Genomic DNA, 16,687 nt, shown 5'->3' on the forward strand with positions numbered 1-16,687 from the left:
TCGAATGAGAGATCACTGGCGATCGAGGACTTGATCGAGACGATTACTTGGGGCTCGAAGGTTTTGGGGAGAGGATTGCTACCCATTTGTTTTCAAACTTATCAATTTGCTATTTGCTGTAATATTAATCATTACAAAACTTAAAATTCAAAAAAAGAATATAACAAGCTGCTGCAAACCACTAGTGTATGAGCATAAAACCAGAAATTAAATTCTGATTAGTGGCGGAATACTGGAATATGGGGAATTTGAACAAAAGACTGAAAGAGTGCACTTAAATAAAGTTCATTTTAGGAAACAACATATATGTTAATTCACATTCAAGATTTTGAATTGTGTGGAAAGAATAAAGCTTACTAAATCATGTTTGGAGAATGGGGAAGTGGTGTTACTTGTTAGTTTGATATGAGAATCAATTACAAATTTCTTTATCTAATACTTAGGGTTTGATGATGAAATAGTTTCACAAATAAATGACATGTTATAACCTGTTTAAAAGCTATGGGTTTGATGAGACTCATGACCCGCTTATTTTTTTTACTATAAAATTGTAACTTATTAACTTCTCTTATATATAATTTACTATAAAACGATTACAATATAATTTATAATTTATATAATTTATCTTATTATAAATAATATATTTTTCTTAAAAAATTGGATATTAATATTTAGTATATCCCTACTTTATAAGATTTGTATATCAAATACTTCGTGAGTTTTATATTTGGTGAGATTAGTTTTTAATTTAATGAGATGTTATAACCCGTTTAAGAAATATATGGGTTTGATTAGACTCATACCCATGAATTCGGGTCAAATGCATTAGAAGACTCCATTTAAAAATCAAGGAAATCTGGTGACTCCAAAAAAAGGGGGAGCGACCACATCGCAACACATATGATTTTTATTTTTTCGTTTATATATTATAGATAGATAGATAGATAGAAGATTATAGATAGATATAAATACGTACTTTAGTTAAATATAGTACTCCCTCCGTCCCTTTGAAAGTGTCCACGTTTCCTTTTTAGTTTGTCCCATTACAAATGTCCACTTTCAAACTTTATTAATTGATTTATAAATTTACCCTTAAAATTCAATCATTCAAAAGTTTCTTAATTTTTGTCTTTTTATATATGTCAAGGCATTATAATCATTTGTAAGGAAAAAATTACAACCATTTAAATTTTCTTAAATTTTGTGTTTTTCAAACCATGACACTTGTAGAGAGACGGAGGGAGTAATAACTAACGTCTTAATCTATCTTTATATTTCTTTATTATTCTAATTTGTGTGGAAATTTAAAATATAATTGTTCATCACATGGCACTTCTATATAATTTAGACACAAGTATAACTGTCTAAACACCTTTTGGTGGTTTGTCACATGCAATTGTTACCAATGACTTTTCTCAACAATTCTTGAAAAATGAAAAGTCAAGAAAATAACTACGCCCTAAAACATACAAAACAAATGAGAAATTAAGTTAAAGGTAAAAGTGGATAACATCATCATTCATCTATCACTTTTAATCAAAGTAAACAGAACTTAACAACAATACATTTAGAGAGCCTACATCGTATGATTCATGAACTGATAAACAACTCTAACTCTTTAAGGGGTGTTTGGGATTCCTTATTTTACCTCCTTATAAATTATGATAAGTTAAACAAAGTGTTTTGAGTTTCCTTATAAATAGATAACTTATCAACATTTTCTCTTACATAATAAAAATTAAGAAGAGATGTACAATAAAAACTAGTTTGGCCCTGATAAACCGGTTTCTAAGCCAACTCACTTCATAAAAAACCGGTTTTAGCAAAACCAGAGAGGACCCAACCCAACCATTCCGCTAGTAGTTTCATTCACTGAAAATCAGTTTTGGAACCAACCCGATTTGAAAAGCATGCAAAGACCGTTTATTTCCTCAAACCGGTTTTAACCCAAACCGACTAGATTAAAAAATTTAATAATTTTTCCTCCTAAACAAATTTACAACCCGAAGCGGTTGTTACTAATTGATTTTATATAACATGTTAACCAACCCGGTTTTGTTTATAACCCAAACTAGTTTTGCAAAAAAATCGGTTTTGTATACCTCTACAACTCTACGTAAGACATTTATGTAACCGTCTATCTCAATGTTTTTATTTTAACTGTATACACCGATAATTTATCTGTGTCATTTCATTATTATTATTACTATTATTATTATTATTGTTATTAGATTGTAAATGAAATGATAGCAGCCAGACACCAGCAAAGACTTGCTACATGCCACCTAGAAACAAACTTATAAAAAAGAAAAACAAAATACAATTCAAAGAAACCATTTTTATTACTTTTATTTTTATTTATATTAAATAAAAAAGAATAATCAATTTTTTCTTAGAATTAGAACAAAATCCCCCAAATTTCTCCGTATAATTTCTTCTTCTGCTGCTGCCAGACAAACAAAACTCACATCAAATCCTCCATCTTTTCTTTTTATTACCCATCTTCAATCTTCAATTCAACAAGTCTTTTGAGTCCAATTTTGACCTGTTCGTTTGATTCACCAATTTCCCAGATCTACCCACTTCAATTTTGACCAGGTTTGACCCAATTTACCCATTTGATCCGCTTATTGTTTCGGATCTTGATTTGTTTTTTGAGTTTCTTTGGAAAATTAAACATTTTTTTTGAAATGGGTTTTTGTTTTTTTACTATGGTTATAAAGAAATTAGTGATTTTTATATGATTATGCTGTTAATTGTTAGGGTTTTGATTAAGATCATGAGAAATTGAGTGTGGGTGTGGGGTTGGTTCAATTATTATGATTGGTTTCATTGTCAGAATATTAGATTTAATGATGGATTGCTTGTATTTGAAGATTACATGAATATTGTTTGATTGTTTCAGTTATAAAGTGTTTGTTGGGGACAATGAAGAAGGCCTTTGATCAAACTGTCAGGGATCTGTACGTATCATATCGATTTGCTTTCCAATAAGTTTAACTAAGTTTGTAGAGCTCGTTCGTGTTTGTTTGTTTAGCTACCGAACAAACACGATTATTTAAATGAACAGAGTTTTCTGTTTGTGTTTGTTTGGTAGGAAAATGAACATGTTTGCGTTTGTTTATGTTCGTTCGTGAATATTTAAAACGATCATAAGCGTACACAAACAGGCATAAAACATAAATGTACACAACTACACAAGCAAGCATAAGCTAAACTACTAAAGGTTCTTAAAATCAGGGAATTATATTGGTTTTAAAGAAATATGAATGGATATGTAATAAACATAAGTGAATGAGCATACACAAAGGTAAATGAATGAATGTAAACGAACTTAAATGAAGAAGTATAAACGAACGAATGGGACACATGTAATCATGCTGTTTATCAAAGAAAGGAAAAAATGTCACGGACGCTTCACCAAATGTTTTGTTCGTTTACAGGCATGACCTCAATTCCTCATTGTGCTTGGTTTTATTTTTTTTATAACTTCATAATTTTATTCAATGCAGTAAGAGAGGAGTTAACAAGAAAGTTCTTAAAGTTCCTTCAATAGAACAGAAGGTGGATTATTTTCTTTCTCTCTTATGAATTATAATACATACGGTTGAATTATTTATTAATGTTTTGTTAATTTTTGATTGATGTTTTTCTAGGTTCTTGATGCTACTAGTAACGAGACGTGGGGTCCCCATGGATCACTTCTTGCTGATATTGCAATGGCTTCAAGAAACTAGTATGATATGTTCTTTTTTTTGTTGTTATAAATGGTAGATTAAACCATCATTTTTCGACCTGTAAATATTCATCCTTGTTTATGCATATGCAGTCATGAATACCAAATGATCATGTCAATTATTTGGAAGCGTGTGAATGATACTGGGAAAAATTGGCGCCATGTGTACAAGGTTTGGACTTTGGACTCTTCATATGTGACATTAAACCCAAGTGCTGTTTTCTCATGCTAGAGGCTGCAAATCAGGACTGTTCACAAGCCAAGGTGAGCTCGGTCTCGGCTCGGATTTGAGCTAAACCGAGCCAAGCTAGCGAGTGAGCCAAACTAGCTAAACCAAGCTGAACCAACAAGCAAGCTATCCTTTGCTTGGGCTTGGCTTGTTTACAAACCGAGGCAGCTTGGCTTGGTTTGGTTTAAAATAAGCCAAGTCAAGCTGATGAGCGAGCCACACTTGGCTCAACCTTGGCTCGTTTACAAAGCAAGGCAGCTTGGCTTGGTTCGGTTTCAAACGAGCCAATTTGAGCAAGCTCCGAGCCACGGGTTGTTTGGACAGTTCTTAGGAAAAGGGGTCAAGTCAAAACGGGGTTCGTGAAAGATTATCAAATATTATTAACAAAATTATATTATTTTTATGTTATCCTATTTTTTTATGTTAGTTGTTTGGTAGCTTTATGCATTAGAAAAACACTATTGGTGACTTCAGAGTTGAATCACCCCTTTTGACCTGTTTGTCCGGTTTTCCCTTGTTGTACACCCGTTTGGCCCAAATCAACCCATTCATTAGTAGATGGTTTGATTGGCACCTCTATTTAAAGCTAATAGTGAGTTTTCTTCCTATTCATGGTCATTATTAAACATAAAATGTAACCCTTGCTTGACTTTTTTGCTTCTGCACCAGGGCTTGACTGTTCTTGAATACCTTGTAGCAAACGGGTCAGAGCGTGTCATAGATGAGATTAGGGAACATTCTTACCAAATAAAGGTGTTATAACTTTTAATAACTTTATCATTAGATTATCATTTACTATATTAATCGGTATGCATTTTCTTTTATATGGCAGTCACTGTCAGATTTTCAGTATCTTGATCATCACGGAAAAGATCAGGGGAACAATGTTAGAAAGAAGTCACAAAATCTTTTGAATCTGGTGAATGATAAGGAAAAAATACAGGAAGTTAGGCAGAAGGCTGCTGCCAACTGGGACAAGTGAGTCAATTAAATGTTGATAGTAAAGACGAGACCCGAAAACTGACCCTAATGTTAATAGTCGGTTCGGGTCCTAGACGGGTTTGTCGGGTCCAAGAACCGATTGTTAGTATGCAACCCGTTTGTTTGATATGAGATGGTTTTTAATTATTATAACTAAAAATATAATAATTATAACCCTTGCTAGTTAACTATAAATGGGTTTCACGGGTTAGGTGTGATGGTTCTCTCGGGTCTTACTCGGTTTACGCTCACCCCTAACAAGGGATTGGAGCATGTGATTTTAACTTGACTTCTTAATCAGGTTTCACAACACATCGGGAAGCTCGAAATACAGGCCTGGATCGTATCCTGGAGCAGGAGGTTATGATGATGATCGATTTGAAGGTCGTTATGGAAGTAGAGATGACTACCGAAACGGAAACGGGTACGGGCAAGAAAGAGACGGATATCGTTACGGTGAAGAACGTTACGGTCGGGACAGTTATGGTGATGATGATTACCGAGGTAGAAGAAGCGTTGATGGTGACAGTTATGGCCGAAGCAGAAGCGCTGATAGAGACAGTGAACGGGCTTATGGTGATGATCAATCTCATGATGGAAGGTAATACAGTTATTCATATATTAACAGTACTATAAATTACGCCAATATTTTAGTATAGTTATTGACTTATTGTATTATTTTGTTTATATATTTGAGCAGGCAGTTTGAGCAAAAGTCTCCTGAACAAAATCTCGGAGGGCCTCCTAGTTATGAAGATGCTGTGACTGACGGCCGTAGCCCCAATTATAACGAGAGGTATAAATTGTGGTCGCAATTTTGACCCGTTTACTTTTGAACGGTCAAAGTTAATGTTATTTAGTTAACAGCATTGGTGACGATGAGTAATTTAAGTTTTGACTTATTAGTCTGACTCTCTTTTTTCAACATTTGAAGGGATGCAGAGACGAAACCTGTTTCTCCACCACCTGTAACTACTAGTCACGAAACTACAGTTCCTAGCGGCCCTCCGGCAGCTCCTGCAGTTGTTTCACCGCCAGTAGCCGCTGCTCCAACTGTACCTGTTTCCGCCCCAAAAGATGAAACTAATGGGTTCGATGAATTTGATCCCCGTGGATCATTCGGTTCATTTCCAGGTAAAAAAAATATTTTTTAGTTCCACTTATAATGTTTTCATTATACTTAATGATTTGATATGCATGAATTTAAATTTATAATTTTGGCATGAAAAACAGCGGCCCCACCCCCACCAACATCGGGCAGTACTGAAACTGATCTGTTCGGTCCTTCATCAGTCCCATTCTCTTTGAATTCATTGGCTCTCGTTCCCGTTACCCTTCCAACTTCTGAACCTGATGCTCCTGGTCAAACCTTTGTGACTGCATCGTCAGGATCCAGTGGCCCTGCCCAGGTGCGCTTCACAAACAGTCAATCACAAATACCTAAAATACCCTTTTTAGTTTTTATCAATGAATGCTTGAATACTTCTTTGTTGTGTTTTCTATGCAGCCTTTTGATGATCCATTTGGTGACGGCCCGTTTAGAGCTGCCCCATCTACAAACGGTTTTTCAGCTCCGCCTCAGTCAACAACTACTGTCAGTGTTGAACCGCCACAATCAACTGCCCCGGCACCAGTCAATAATACTGGGCATAGCGGGTTTGACCCGACTACCAATTTTCTTGTTGATCTCCTCCCACCATCTGGACCTTCACAAACTGGTTTCCAAGCTCCACCGGCCCAACTCCCATCACAAACAAGTTTCCCGGGTCAACAGAACCAGACGTCATTTCAGTCAACTTTCCCTGGTCAACAAGCTGGTCAACCCATGCCACAGCCGGGCTTTCCACCTCAAGGTGGTCAGTATATGTCACAGCCTGGTTTTCCACCTCAAGGTGGTCAATATATGTCACAGCCCGGATATCCATCTCAAATGGGCGCAGGCTATCCTGGTTCCAATGGTCAACCTGCATATCAGGGTTCTTCGACTCCGGTTGCACCTGTGGCTTCTCAACCTACCACCACTTCATCTCTCTATCAACAGCCACCAGTTCAATCTGGGCCTGCCCTAAATGCCTCAACCGGTGCTCTGGTATTAGCTTCTCAAGAACCCGCCAAATTCGAGACTAAATCCACCGTTTGGGCTGATACGTTGAACCGTGGGCTCGTGAATCTGAATATAGCTGGATGTAAGTTGCTTCATGGTTTATCCAAATTTATATATTCTTTTGTCACATTGATAATACTAACCAATGTTTTTACATGTGCAGCTAAAACAAACCCGTTATCTGATTTCGGGGTTGACTTTGAAGCCTTGAACAGGAAGGACAAAAGAATGGAGAAACCAAGTGCAACCGCGGTTACATCTAACACAACAATGGGCAAGGCCATGGGATCCGGTTCTGGAATCGGACGAGCTGGCGTTGGTGCACTCAGGCCACAACTGAACCCCATGATGGGCCCCAGCATGGCTGGGCCTGGTGCAGCACCAGGCTATGGTGGAGGTTATGGAGCCATGAACCAGCCCATGGGCCAATTCCAGATGCAACAACCTGGAACTTACAATCCGATGATGGGTCGTGGCGGTGGTTATGGTTATGGTCAACAGCCGTATGGTGGCTACAGATAAAAGTCTTTCTGGTCAGCGTTGTGATAGGAACAGAATAGAAGGGGAGAAGAGTGATCTTACAGAGAGATATGTACAAAGGCATGATTCAACCGCGTATTATTTTGGGCCGAAAGATTTATTGTGACGATAAACTTCACTTTAATGTATGATTGTATGGTGTAATATTGATGTGGTTTTGATGTTGTAGGTGTTGTGAAATGTGAAGTTTGTATACAATGGAGGACATGGCCAGTCTCAGGTTGCCTTATAGAACAGTTTTGTGTTATGTTGATTGTTGAAACATGTATTGTTTGTTAATAAATATAATGGAGGACTCACTTTTGTTTTTGTTATTTGTTGGTTTATCAAATTATCCTTTTTAAGTTGGTTAAGAAGTTAATATTTTCTTGATATCTTTACTTGACTGTGGTGGAAAAGATCTGGTAGGCAACAACTTTTACCATTGTGATTTTATTTATGAGTCTATGTCACATATGCATGCCTTCAAAGATATGATAACTATGAGTCTGTGATCACCTAGTCTAAAAGCATAAACATAATCTGTGTGTTGATTTGGAGCATCTGTGAGACAGATGGGCGTCGAAGCCATGTGTTCGTAAGAAACAGATGGTGGGGATAGAGTCGATATCCATAGCCACGAACACTGATGGGGTTGAGATTGGGCCGGGTTCGCTGCTTCTGTTAACTCGTTTTTTAAGACGTCGAGAGGAAAATTGAAAATAAGCGTGTTTAAGTAAGAATACAACGTTGGAGAGAAAATAAGTGTTTTTTTAAGGACGAGTGAAAACATTTGTATTTTAATTTTTTGCCTTGGATATGATCTAACAGAAATCTTTATGTATTCACTTGGTATATTTTGATGTGATGGATCTTTCAGATCATACATCTAGAGTGAAATCTTATTATGAGCTTGTTTTGTTTATATATTTGTATCACACTTATTTTGAACTATGCGTGTGAGAAGATTTTGCAATCATAAACTTATAGCATAATCAATGGAGGTGTTTTATCACGTTATATGTATTAGAATATAATATTTAAGGTTTTAGTGTGAGTGTTTTTTTGTTAAGGTTTTTAAGGTGAAACATAGGAAAATTTATTGATAAAATCAATTAATTGTGTTACAAGCTCATGTTTTTACGAAAATTCAGTCTAATTTTAATGTTTTAGAGTTCCTCGACTTATAAAAAGTTCATACATAAAAACTACTTTTTGTATAATAAATCCATAAATTTGTTTAAATTGCTTTCGAAAAACCCAGTCCCAGTGACTTTAATATATCAAAACTATATTATGGTCTGTCTCGGCGTGGAAGACTTTTGTTCCTTTATTAAATGCTTCGGTTACTTCTTGCAGGTCTTCTGGTTGGAGTTGGACTTTATCTTTGGTTCTTAACTCTCTAGTTATAGTTAGTCGCCACCTGACACATCAACTAAACTAGTGTTAAAATAATTATTTATTTTCTAGGAAAAATTACGGGTTCTAGTTTTCATATACACTAGGGGATAAACTAACTTCATGTAAATTCAATGACTTTAATATATCAAACTTTCATTTTACTTTTATGTAAACCGTTGTTTATAGAAAAAGTTATTATATATAACAATTGACAAGTTTGGTGCCCTCAGTGCCGCTTAAGGCACCGTACTTGTCAATTGCTTTTTGTTTTTTTGAAGATTCTTTTTGCTTTTTTTAATTGTTTTTAGTTCTAGTATCGTAGCGAAATAACGAAAGCCGACCAAACATCCGTTTTGTGCTTTTTGTTTAATTGACTTCCGGTACCGGAACAACTGATTCCGTCTAGACTCGTCGCCTCAATGTTCGGGATTGATAACGCTTGAGTTTTACCAATGCCCAAGTTTATCGATGGACACCATTGATTCTTGCACCTCAATATACATACATACATACATACATACATATATATATATATATATTCCGTTTTTTCGCTCTGGTACCGTAACGAAAACTGACCGAAGGGTAATTTTTTTTTGATATTCTAACGAACGTCATAGAAACTGACCGAATTCACGTAGACTTACCGCATTTTGTTTTAAATCGGGTACCGTAACGCACGTAACGAAAACCAACCGAATGCCAATGATTTTTTTTGTTTTAGATCCGGTATCGTAATGAACGTGACGGAAACCGGTCGAATTGACGTACACTCACCGCTCAACGCCCGAGATCAACAACACTCGGGGTCTTCCTAATATCCGGGTTTTACTGACCGATACCATCCATTAGTCCACCTCAAATATATATATTTTTTGTTTTATGTTTAGGTTTTAGTACCAATATCGTAACACAAGACACCGAAACCGATTGAATTCGAGTCGACTTATCACCTCAACACTGGGACCGACGACACTTGAATTTTACCAAACTGCCCGACACTAGTTGTATATGTTACTAGATAGGATGTATGAAAACAAATCACCAATCGGTAGACCTAGGGTACAAGTTTTGTACTCCCTCCGTCTCTTTGAATATGTCCTATTTTGAATTTTCAAAGTCTTTATTTATAAACTTTAACCTTAATTATATACTTTTTGTGTTATATAAAACTTGATAAAAATTATACCGATAAAAACATTTTTTAAAACATACTCAAATCATATAACTTTCATCAAGTGTTATCTAACGCAAACAAAATTATTTAAGGTCAAAGTTTATAAATAAAGACTTTGAAAATTTAAAATAGGACATATTCAAAGGGATAGAGGGAGTATTTTTTTAGTTCATATTTGTTTTATTTCATTTAACCTTTGTCTACAATACAAGTTAAGTAACCCCTTTTTCTAATCTATTTTGGTTCTTGTTTATTTTATTTAATCTTTATTGTTATAATAATAATAATAATAATAATTATTATTATTATTATTATTATTATTTCATATTTGTTTTATTCCCCTAATCTTTGTCGTTATTTTACACGTGTTTTGTTTACTTGACGTTATGGGTTTACAATCTTAATCCTCATAATATACTACGACACTATCATAAATAAACAAAAGCTTATCCACACAATGCGCCTGAACGTCGCAAAACGTGGGTGAACGGAATCCCTAATTACTTAATTAGCATCAATGACACCATTGTTGATATTTTTAATTTGATAAAACTTTACATAAAAATCAATAACTATACATTTTTCTTATAGAAAATAAATCCAAATTCTTTATCCAAAACAATAACATAGATCAAAAGTTGAGTGCTTGTGCAGATAGAGTTGCACAATTGTACATCAATCAAAATGGGCCTTTCTCAACTCAAGTAGATTAATAATAATAAGAGCTGCACTGCAGTGCACAGGCTTGACAACGACTTGTTTCTTTTCATCTCTCTTCTCTACACCAACAAAATTCCTCTTTCTTCTGCACCTTTTAATCGTGATATTTGCTGCAAGATTCAACCTTTAACATTTATTTAGCAAAACCCATATCAATCAATCAGTTAGCTCATGGTGATTGCAGTACCTCACTTTGTTTCCATTGGTAACTCCAATAAACATTCCAACACTCTTGATTTATTGTTGTATATATTCTTGATTGTTTGTTTTCTGCATGTGTGTGATCAATTGCTTTGCTTGCATAGAAAAAAGGTGATTGCTTGAGATTGGTTTTTGTTCCCAAATTGGTTTTGTGTGATACCCTTTTGACCAATTGGATCATACGACTAATTCAATAAATGCAGAGGGTTATTAATTATTTGTTTAATTTTTTAAATATTGTGTTTTTATGTGATACAGAGGAAACCCTAATTCATTTGTTGGGTCAAGTTGCTTGATTTATGTGATAAAGAAAACAAATTTGTTTGAAAAATGGTACTCCCATTTTATGATTTGTGAAAAAGCTTCCAACTTTATGAAGATCAAGAAAATGATTCTTGATGTCACATTATTATGCTTGATTTTCAAATTTGGTTGATTTTAAGGTCCATGGTGCATCGGTAAGACGGTAACTCAAAGAAACGATTCAAGACTTTAAATTTATTGTTTTGTATATATTCTTGATTGAGTTCAGCATGTATGTAATCATCAAATGGTTTGCTTACATAATAAAAGGTCATTGCTTGAATTTGATTTTGGTTCCCAAATTGGTTTTGTGTGATACCCTTTTGACTAATTGGATCATACAACTAATACAAGGAATGCAGAGGAACACAGATTGTTTGTTAAATTTGTCAATATCTTGTGTTTTTTATGGAAACCCTAAATGATTTATTGGGTCAAATTGTTTGATTTAAAACAAAGCTTTTAACTTTATGAAGATCAAGCAAATTTGGTGCTGAATGATTTATTGGAAAAACAGAATAAATCAATATTTTTTTTTTCAATCTTAAAAAACTTTTGATCAATTAGATTATTCCAAGAACACAGAGGATCGCTGATTATTTCTTTAGTTTGTCAAATCTTGTGTTTGTATGTAATACAGAGGAAACCTTAATTGATTTGTTGGGTCAAGTTGATTGATTAATGTAATTAAGAAAACAATTTTTTTTGAAAAAGGGTATTCCCATTTATGATTTTAACAAAGCTTCCCATTTTATGAAGATCAAGAAAATATGGTCACTGATAGAAAAAAAAATATGAACCATTGATAGAAAAAAAATAAACGATTTAAGTTTCTTCTTTTTGTTCTTGCAGTAATTTAGTGTTTTGTGATGAACCTCTCCACTATGACAGTATCCAAAAAAGAAATATGTTAAGTTGTATATTCTGTTGAATTTAAGTAACCGTTGCTAAAATTGTGAATTTGTGTGGTAAATATTGATACTTTGCTTCTATTAGTACTTGTTTTTGTCAGTCCACCCAACTTACACCATGTAATAAGCTAGAATAGGGTTTATATGATTCTTGATGTCACATTATTGTGCTTAGTTTTAAAATTTGGTTGATTTTTAGGTCCATGGTGCGGATCTTGTCATTCTGAAGCCATTGGTTGCTCCACATCATATGGAGTCACTTGTAACAACTGGATGAGATCTTCTGAGAATTCAGAATCAAGGTATAATCTAATTCGGTTAAATGGATTAAATGAATATTATCTGAATCGGTTACATATTTTTACACAGATTTAAATGCAAGAATCCATTTTTTGGGGACACTCAAATTAAATGGTGGCCCACGGGTCGAAAACATTGTCTGCCAACAGTTTCAGTTGCTGCAGATTATCCAGATTCCGTCCCAGAATCTTCTAATTATGTTCCAAATAATGGATATCATCAACTTGAAGAAATTAAAAATTCGAAAAGAGTTCGTGAAACTAAATTGACGGGTGCAGAGATCGCAAAGACAACTATTGAGGTTCTTTTCTTTAAATCCTTCACAACGGTTTAATGAAATATCAAATAAACAGTCTTAAATTATGGTCTGTCTGGTTTTGTTGTTTTAGGCTAACAATCGTGCGTTGGTGATATTTCCTGGTACGGTGCACTCAGAACCACATGAACGTATCTCATGGGTGGAATATCCGTATGTGATCGATGATGGTGGAGGTTTGGTTTCTCGCTGTTATTACTTGGAATTATATTTTTTCACAAATTATTATATAGTGACCTTTTCATTTTTTTTTTTGTTTTTGTTAGATTTATATTTCAGGGTCCCTGATGATGCAAACATTATGCAAGATCCTGAAGCAAGTAACCCGGTGGTAAGACATAAGATTAGTCAAACTCTCAGTCAACTTTCTATATGTTTTAAACTTTTAATATATAACTTATTGCATATTTGCAGAATGTTCTGATTGGAATGGATCTTCCACTGTTGGAAAATAAGCAGTTATCTGTTCCCGATAGTCATATTTCGGATGACTCTAGTGATGATATTTCTTTCTTTGAAGATTATTATGAGGTAACGAGTCGATCACATTATGGCTATGCTACCGGTTTTATACACGATTTTGTATAATTATTAGTTAGTATTGTTTGTATTAGGATGACATGCCCGATATGTCGGGTGGCTTTATAGAATGGGGCGTACCGATTGATTCTGCTGGGTCTCACCCCATTTATTTTGCCAAGTGTTTGACAAAGGTGATAAAATATAACTTGATTCAATAAGTTATTTCTTTAAATTTTGTAATTTTTTTTTAATTTTATATTTTATATATGTCTACCTCTTTTATAGGCTGCTAATATGGAATATTCTAAAAAGATGGATCATCCGTCAAATGGGGTTTCGGTTTTGGGATGCTTAAGTCCTGCTTATGTCGATGAAGAATTATATCTAAGGCGGTTATTCAGTATTGAAGACGGTGACGGCTATGACCAAAATTGGAAAGGTTTTGACTTTAACTAGATTAGTAAAGATTACTGCCCTTTTTATAATGATCATTTATGGGTTAGATAATCATATTTAGATATCAGTTTCATACAAGCTACAACAAGAACTGATACTGATTATCTACTAGGTGTGTGCATGGCTCGGTTTTGGGCCCAAACAGAACCAAAAACCAAAAATTCTGTTTTTGAGTTTTTTTAAAACCATTCGATTTCGGCTTTTTTTGTTTTGCTATTTGGACTTTTGAAATTTTTGGCTAAAACATTGGTCCAAAATAATGAATTTGGGCCTAAATTTTGTTGTTAGTTAATGTAATTGATTTTTATACATTTAGGCTAAAATAGTTTGAGTTACATTACTTATTAAAAATATTTGGGTTACATAATTAATTTATAAATTACTTAACATACAAAATTAAAAATGAAAATCCAAAAATTCGGTTTGGTTTCAATTGCATGCAAAAGCGAAATCGACCCCGAAAATTCAGGTTTTAGGAAAACATAAAACTAAACTGTTGGTTTTTGTTTAGGTTCGGTTATTGTGGTTACAGATCGGGTTGTTCGTTTTTATTCACACACCTATAAAATCTACAAGAAAATAAATTAATTTAAGTTGAGAGACTTTTATTTCCATTTAAAAAATTCCACTTAAAAAAACGCCTTTTTGATATTTTATCTTAAAATTTTCTAATATTCCAATTTGCAGATGAAGACACAAACTACAGTGCATCAATTTTTTACAGATTGGAAATTATGAGAGTAGAGTTGTTCTCCGTCTATGGTGTTCAGGCAAGTATACGTTTTTTTCCATGAAACAATACATTTTTGGTCTAAAAGATTCCATGGTTTTGTCACTATTGAGTGGTAATTTTTATTTTCATTGCAACTATCTTATTTGTTTGTACAGTCAGTAATAAATTTGCAAGATTTCAGAGACGCCGAGCCAGATATTCTTGTACACTCGATTCCCGATATCATTGCACACTTTGGTGACGATACAATGGATTGTAATCTTGCTCTTAAATCTTTGTGCAAAAAGAATGGATTTTATGTTGAGGTATGCACTTATTTATTTGTCAATATAATATGTATTTTTAGTAAATTTTTTATTTAATATATAGTTTTTTTTAACTTCACAGGAAGCGAATATAATCGGTGTTGATAGTCTTGGCATGGATGTTAGGGTTTTCACCGGGCTTGAAGTCCGAACGCATCGTTTTCCCTTCAAGATTCGGGTAATTATTTACACATTATAAAAATGCGACTAATATAGATTCTATAAGAAAATGAGAGTAAATTACAATTTGGTGTGTGACTAAAATTTGAAAGGAAGTTGCATTTAAATATGTTCATGTAATTAAATGCTATTTTGGTGTTTAATTTTTGCAGGCGACATCAGAAACAGCGGCAGAAAAACAGATCCAACAGCTTTTGTTTCCAAGAGCAAGGCGCAAGCGGCTAAGCAGGACTCGAACTGTTGCAACTTAACGTTGGTTGGTTTATTCTGGGAGGTCAAAATGCATAATGTGAAATGCTTGTTATTAAACTTTATATTCTAGGCTGAGTTTTTTTACTTGAATAAGTCTTAGTTGATAGGCTGACTTATAGTTTGGTATGCTCTGTTTTTTTTTTAAATAATGCAAGTATGTTATATCTTTTAATAAAAAATTTCACATGTGTTGATGTGATGTCCACTTTGATTCCTCAATTCATTGACTAAAATATAATATAAACATAGTGCTATTAGTGTTGTTCAACTTCAAAATTAAAAGTCAACTTGAAGATCAAATCATTTTGATTTGTGTAGCATGCCCTTTGAAATTGTTTCTTTATGTGGATTTATTAATCCATTCAACAGTATCAGCTGAATTTGTTGTTTGGGTAGACGAGTTATCGACTAACTTATTTAACTTTTATCGAGTCATATCGTGTTTGTGGGTTGTGTCGTAATAAGAGCTATAACGGTGAATTGAATGATGTACCATCAACCATAATTCACTAGCATCTAAAATGACTTATTGCAATCTAATACAACTCATTAAAAAATGCGTCAACACATTGCTAGAATTTTTTGCATGAACTGCTTCCCCGTGTAAATGCACATCATGGCGTAGAGTCAAAAGATCTCGAACTGTAAAGGCATAAATGGAAGGAATGTTACGCCATTGGTTCATTGTTTCTATAGGTGGTATAATATTTTTCGTCTTACAATTGTGATAGTATGTTGAATTCACGTAAAGTAAGGTCAAGTGAAATTTCAGATGTTAAAAAGGTTATTAAGAAAATATTATAATCATGAATACCTTATTATCTCAATGTACAAAATCCTATAGATTCTTTCTTAAGAAACATGTTTTTATAAACTAAACATTTTTTATAATCGATCGGGCAATAACACATATGCACACACAACAATTAATGAAAAGCATGATATTTAAGTAATCATCGACATATCTATTTTAAGACAATGATATATTCCTTTAAAATACAAGTATTTAAAACACTGTTGTAATGGTTTAGACACATCATTATATTCACATATTTCGTTCATGTGTCTCATATGAACAACTTAAGGCAAATATTTTAGACACGTCGTTGTAATTGAACAACTTATACGTATCTTGGTAAAATATGGATTGTTCTGGTTTATTAGGTATTCTTTTATAGAAGTAGACTTATTGCCAAATTTCGGATTCTAACAATTTTAATATTGAATACAGAAACTTAGGTTCAACCAAACAACATATCTTTGATTTTTAAATATTAAAACACTTCCACAATACCGCAATGATTTGACTTTTATGTAAGTTAAAACTTTACAAATTTTATAACC

At 33.8% G+C, this 16,687-nt stretch overlaps 2 protein-coding genes across 2 annotated transcripts; both read left to right on the plus strand.

The window, feature by feature from the left end:
• The first annotated feature begins 2,310 nt into the window (after positions 1-2,310).
• Positions 2,311-7,904, plus strand: LOC143600027 (clathrin interactor EPSIN 3-like). The gene is made up of 13 exons (XM_077077835.1): positions 2,311-2,598; positions 2,906-2,963; positions 3,513-3,564; positions 3,657-3,736; positions 3,830-3,908; positions 4,635-4,718; positions 4,798-4,943; positions 5,248-5,547; positions 5,647-5,742; positions 5,881-6,080; positions 6,180-6,355; positions 6,454-7,132; positions 7,214-7,904. The coding sequence occupies exons 2-13, from the start codon at positions 2,929-2,931 to the stop codon at positions 7,570-7,572; spliced, it is 2,286 nt and encodes a 761-aa protein (XP_076933950.1). The 5' UTR covers positions 2,311-2,598; positions 2,906-2,928; the 3' UTR covers positions 7,573-7,904.
• A 3,035-nt stretch (positions 7,905-10,939) lies between these two features.
• LOC143600024 (uncharacterized protein At3g49140-like) lies at positions 10,940-15,499 on the plus strand. The gene is made up of 12 exons (XM_077077832.1): positions 10,940-11,069; positions 12,479-12,581; positions 12,649-12,880; positions 12,969-13,071; positions 13,162-13,226; positions 13,310-13,426; positions 13,510-13,608; positions 13,703-13,856; positions 14,561-14,647; positions 14,766-14,911; positions 14,994-15,089; positions 15,244-15,499. The coding sequence occupies exons 1-12, from the start codon at positions 11,036-11,038 to the stop codon at positions 15,340-15,342; spliced, it is 1,335 nt and encodes a 444-aa protein (XP_076933947.1). The 5' UTR covers positions 10,940-11,035; the 3' UTR covers positions 15,343-15,499.
• The last annotated feature ends 1,188 nt before the right edge of the window (positions 15,500-16,687 follow it).

The sequence above is a fragment of the Bidens hawaiensis genome, unplaced genomic scaffold (assembly GCF_021521415.1).
Source record: "Bidens hawaiensis isolate Kalapana, Puna unplaced genomic scaffold, B.hawaiensis_p1.1 tig00053227_1, whole genome shotgun sequence".
Classification (NCBI taxonomy): Eukaryota; Viridiplantae; Streptophyta; class Magnoliopsida; order Asterales; family Asteraceae; genus Bidens; species Bidens hawaiensis.

Excerpts from the sequence above, each read along its gene's own strand:
- LOC143600027 (XM_077077835.1), top strand. The coding sequence starts at position 2,929 with ATGAAGAAGGCCTTTGATCAAACTGTCAGGGATCT. Across the intron at positions 4,719-4,797 it reads AACATTCTTACCAAATAAAG|TCACTGTCAGATTTTCAGTA; the intron begins GTGTTATAACTT and ends TTTATATGGCAG. Across the intron at positions 6,081-6,179 it reads ATCATTCGGTTCATTTCCAG|CGGCCCCACCCCCACCAACA; the intron begins GTAAAAAAAATA and ends CATGAAAAACAG.
- LOC143600024 (XM_077077832.1), top strand. The coding sequence starts at position 11,036 with ATGGTGATTGCAGTACCTCACTTTGTTTCCATTG. Across the intron at positions 11,070-12,478 it reads ACCTCACTTTGTTTCCATTG|GTCCATGGTGCGGATCTTGT; the intron begins GTAACTCCAATA and ends GTTGATTTTTAG. Across the intron at positions 14,912-14,993 it reads AGAATGGATTTTATGTTGAG|GAAGCGAATATAATCGGTGT; the intron begins GTATGCACTTAT and ends TTAACTTCACAG.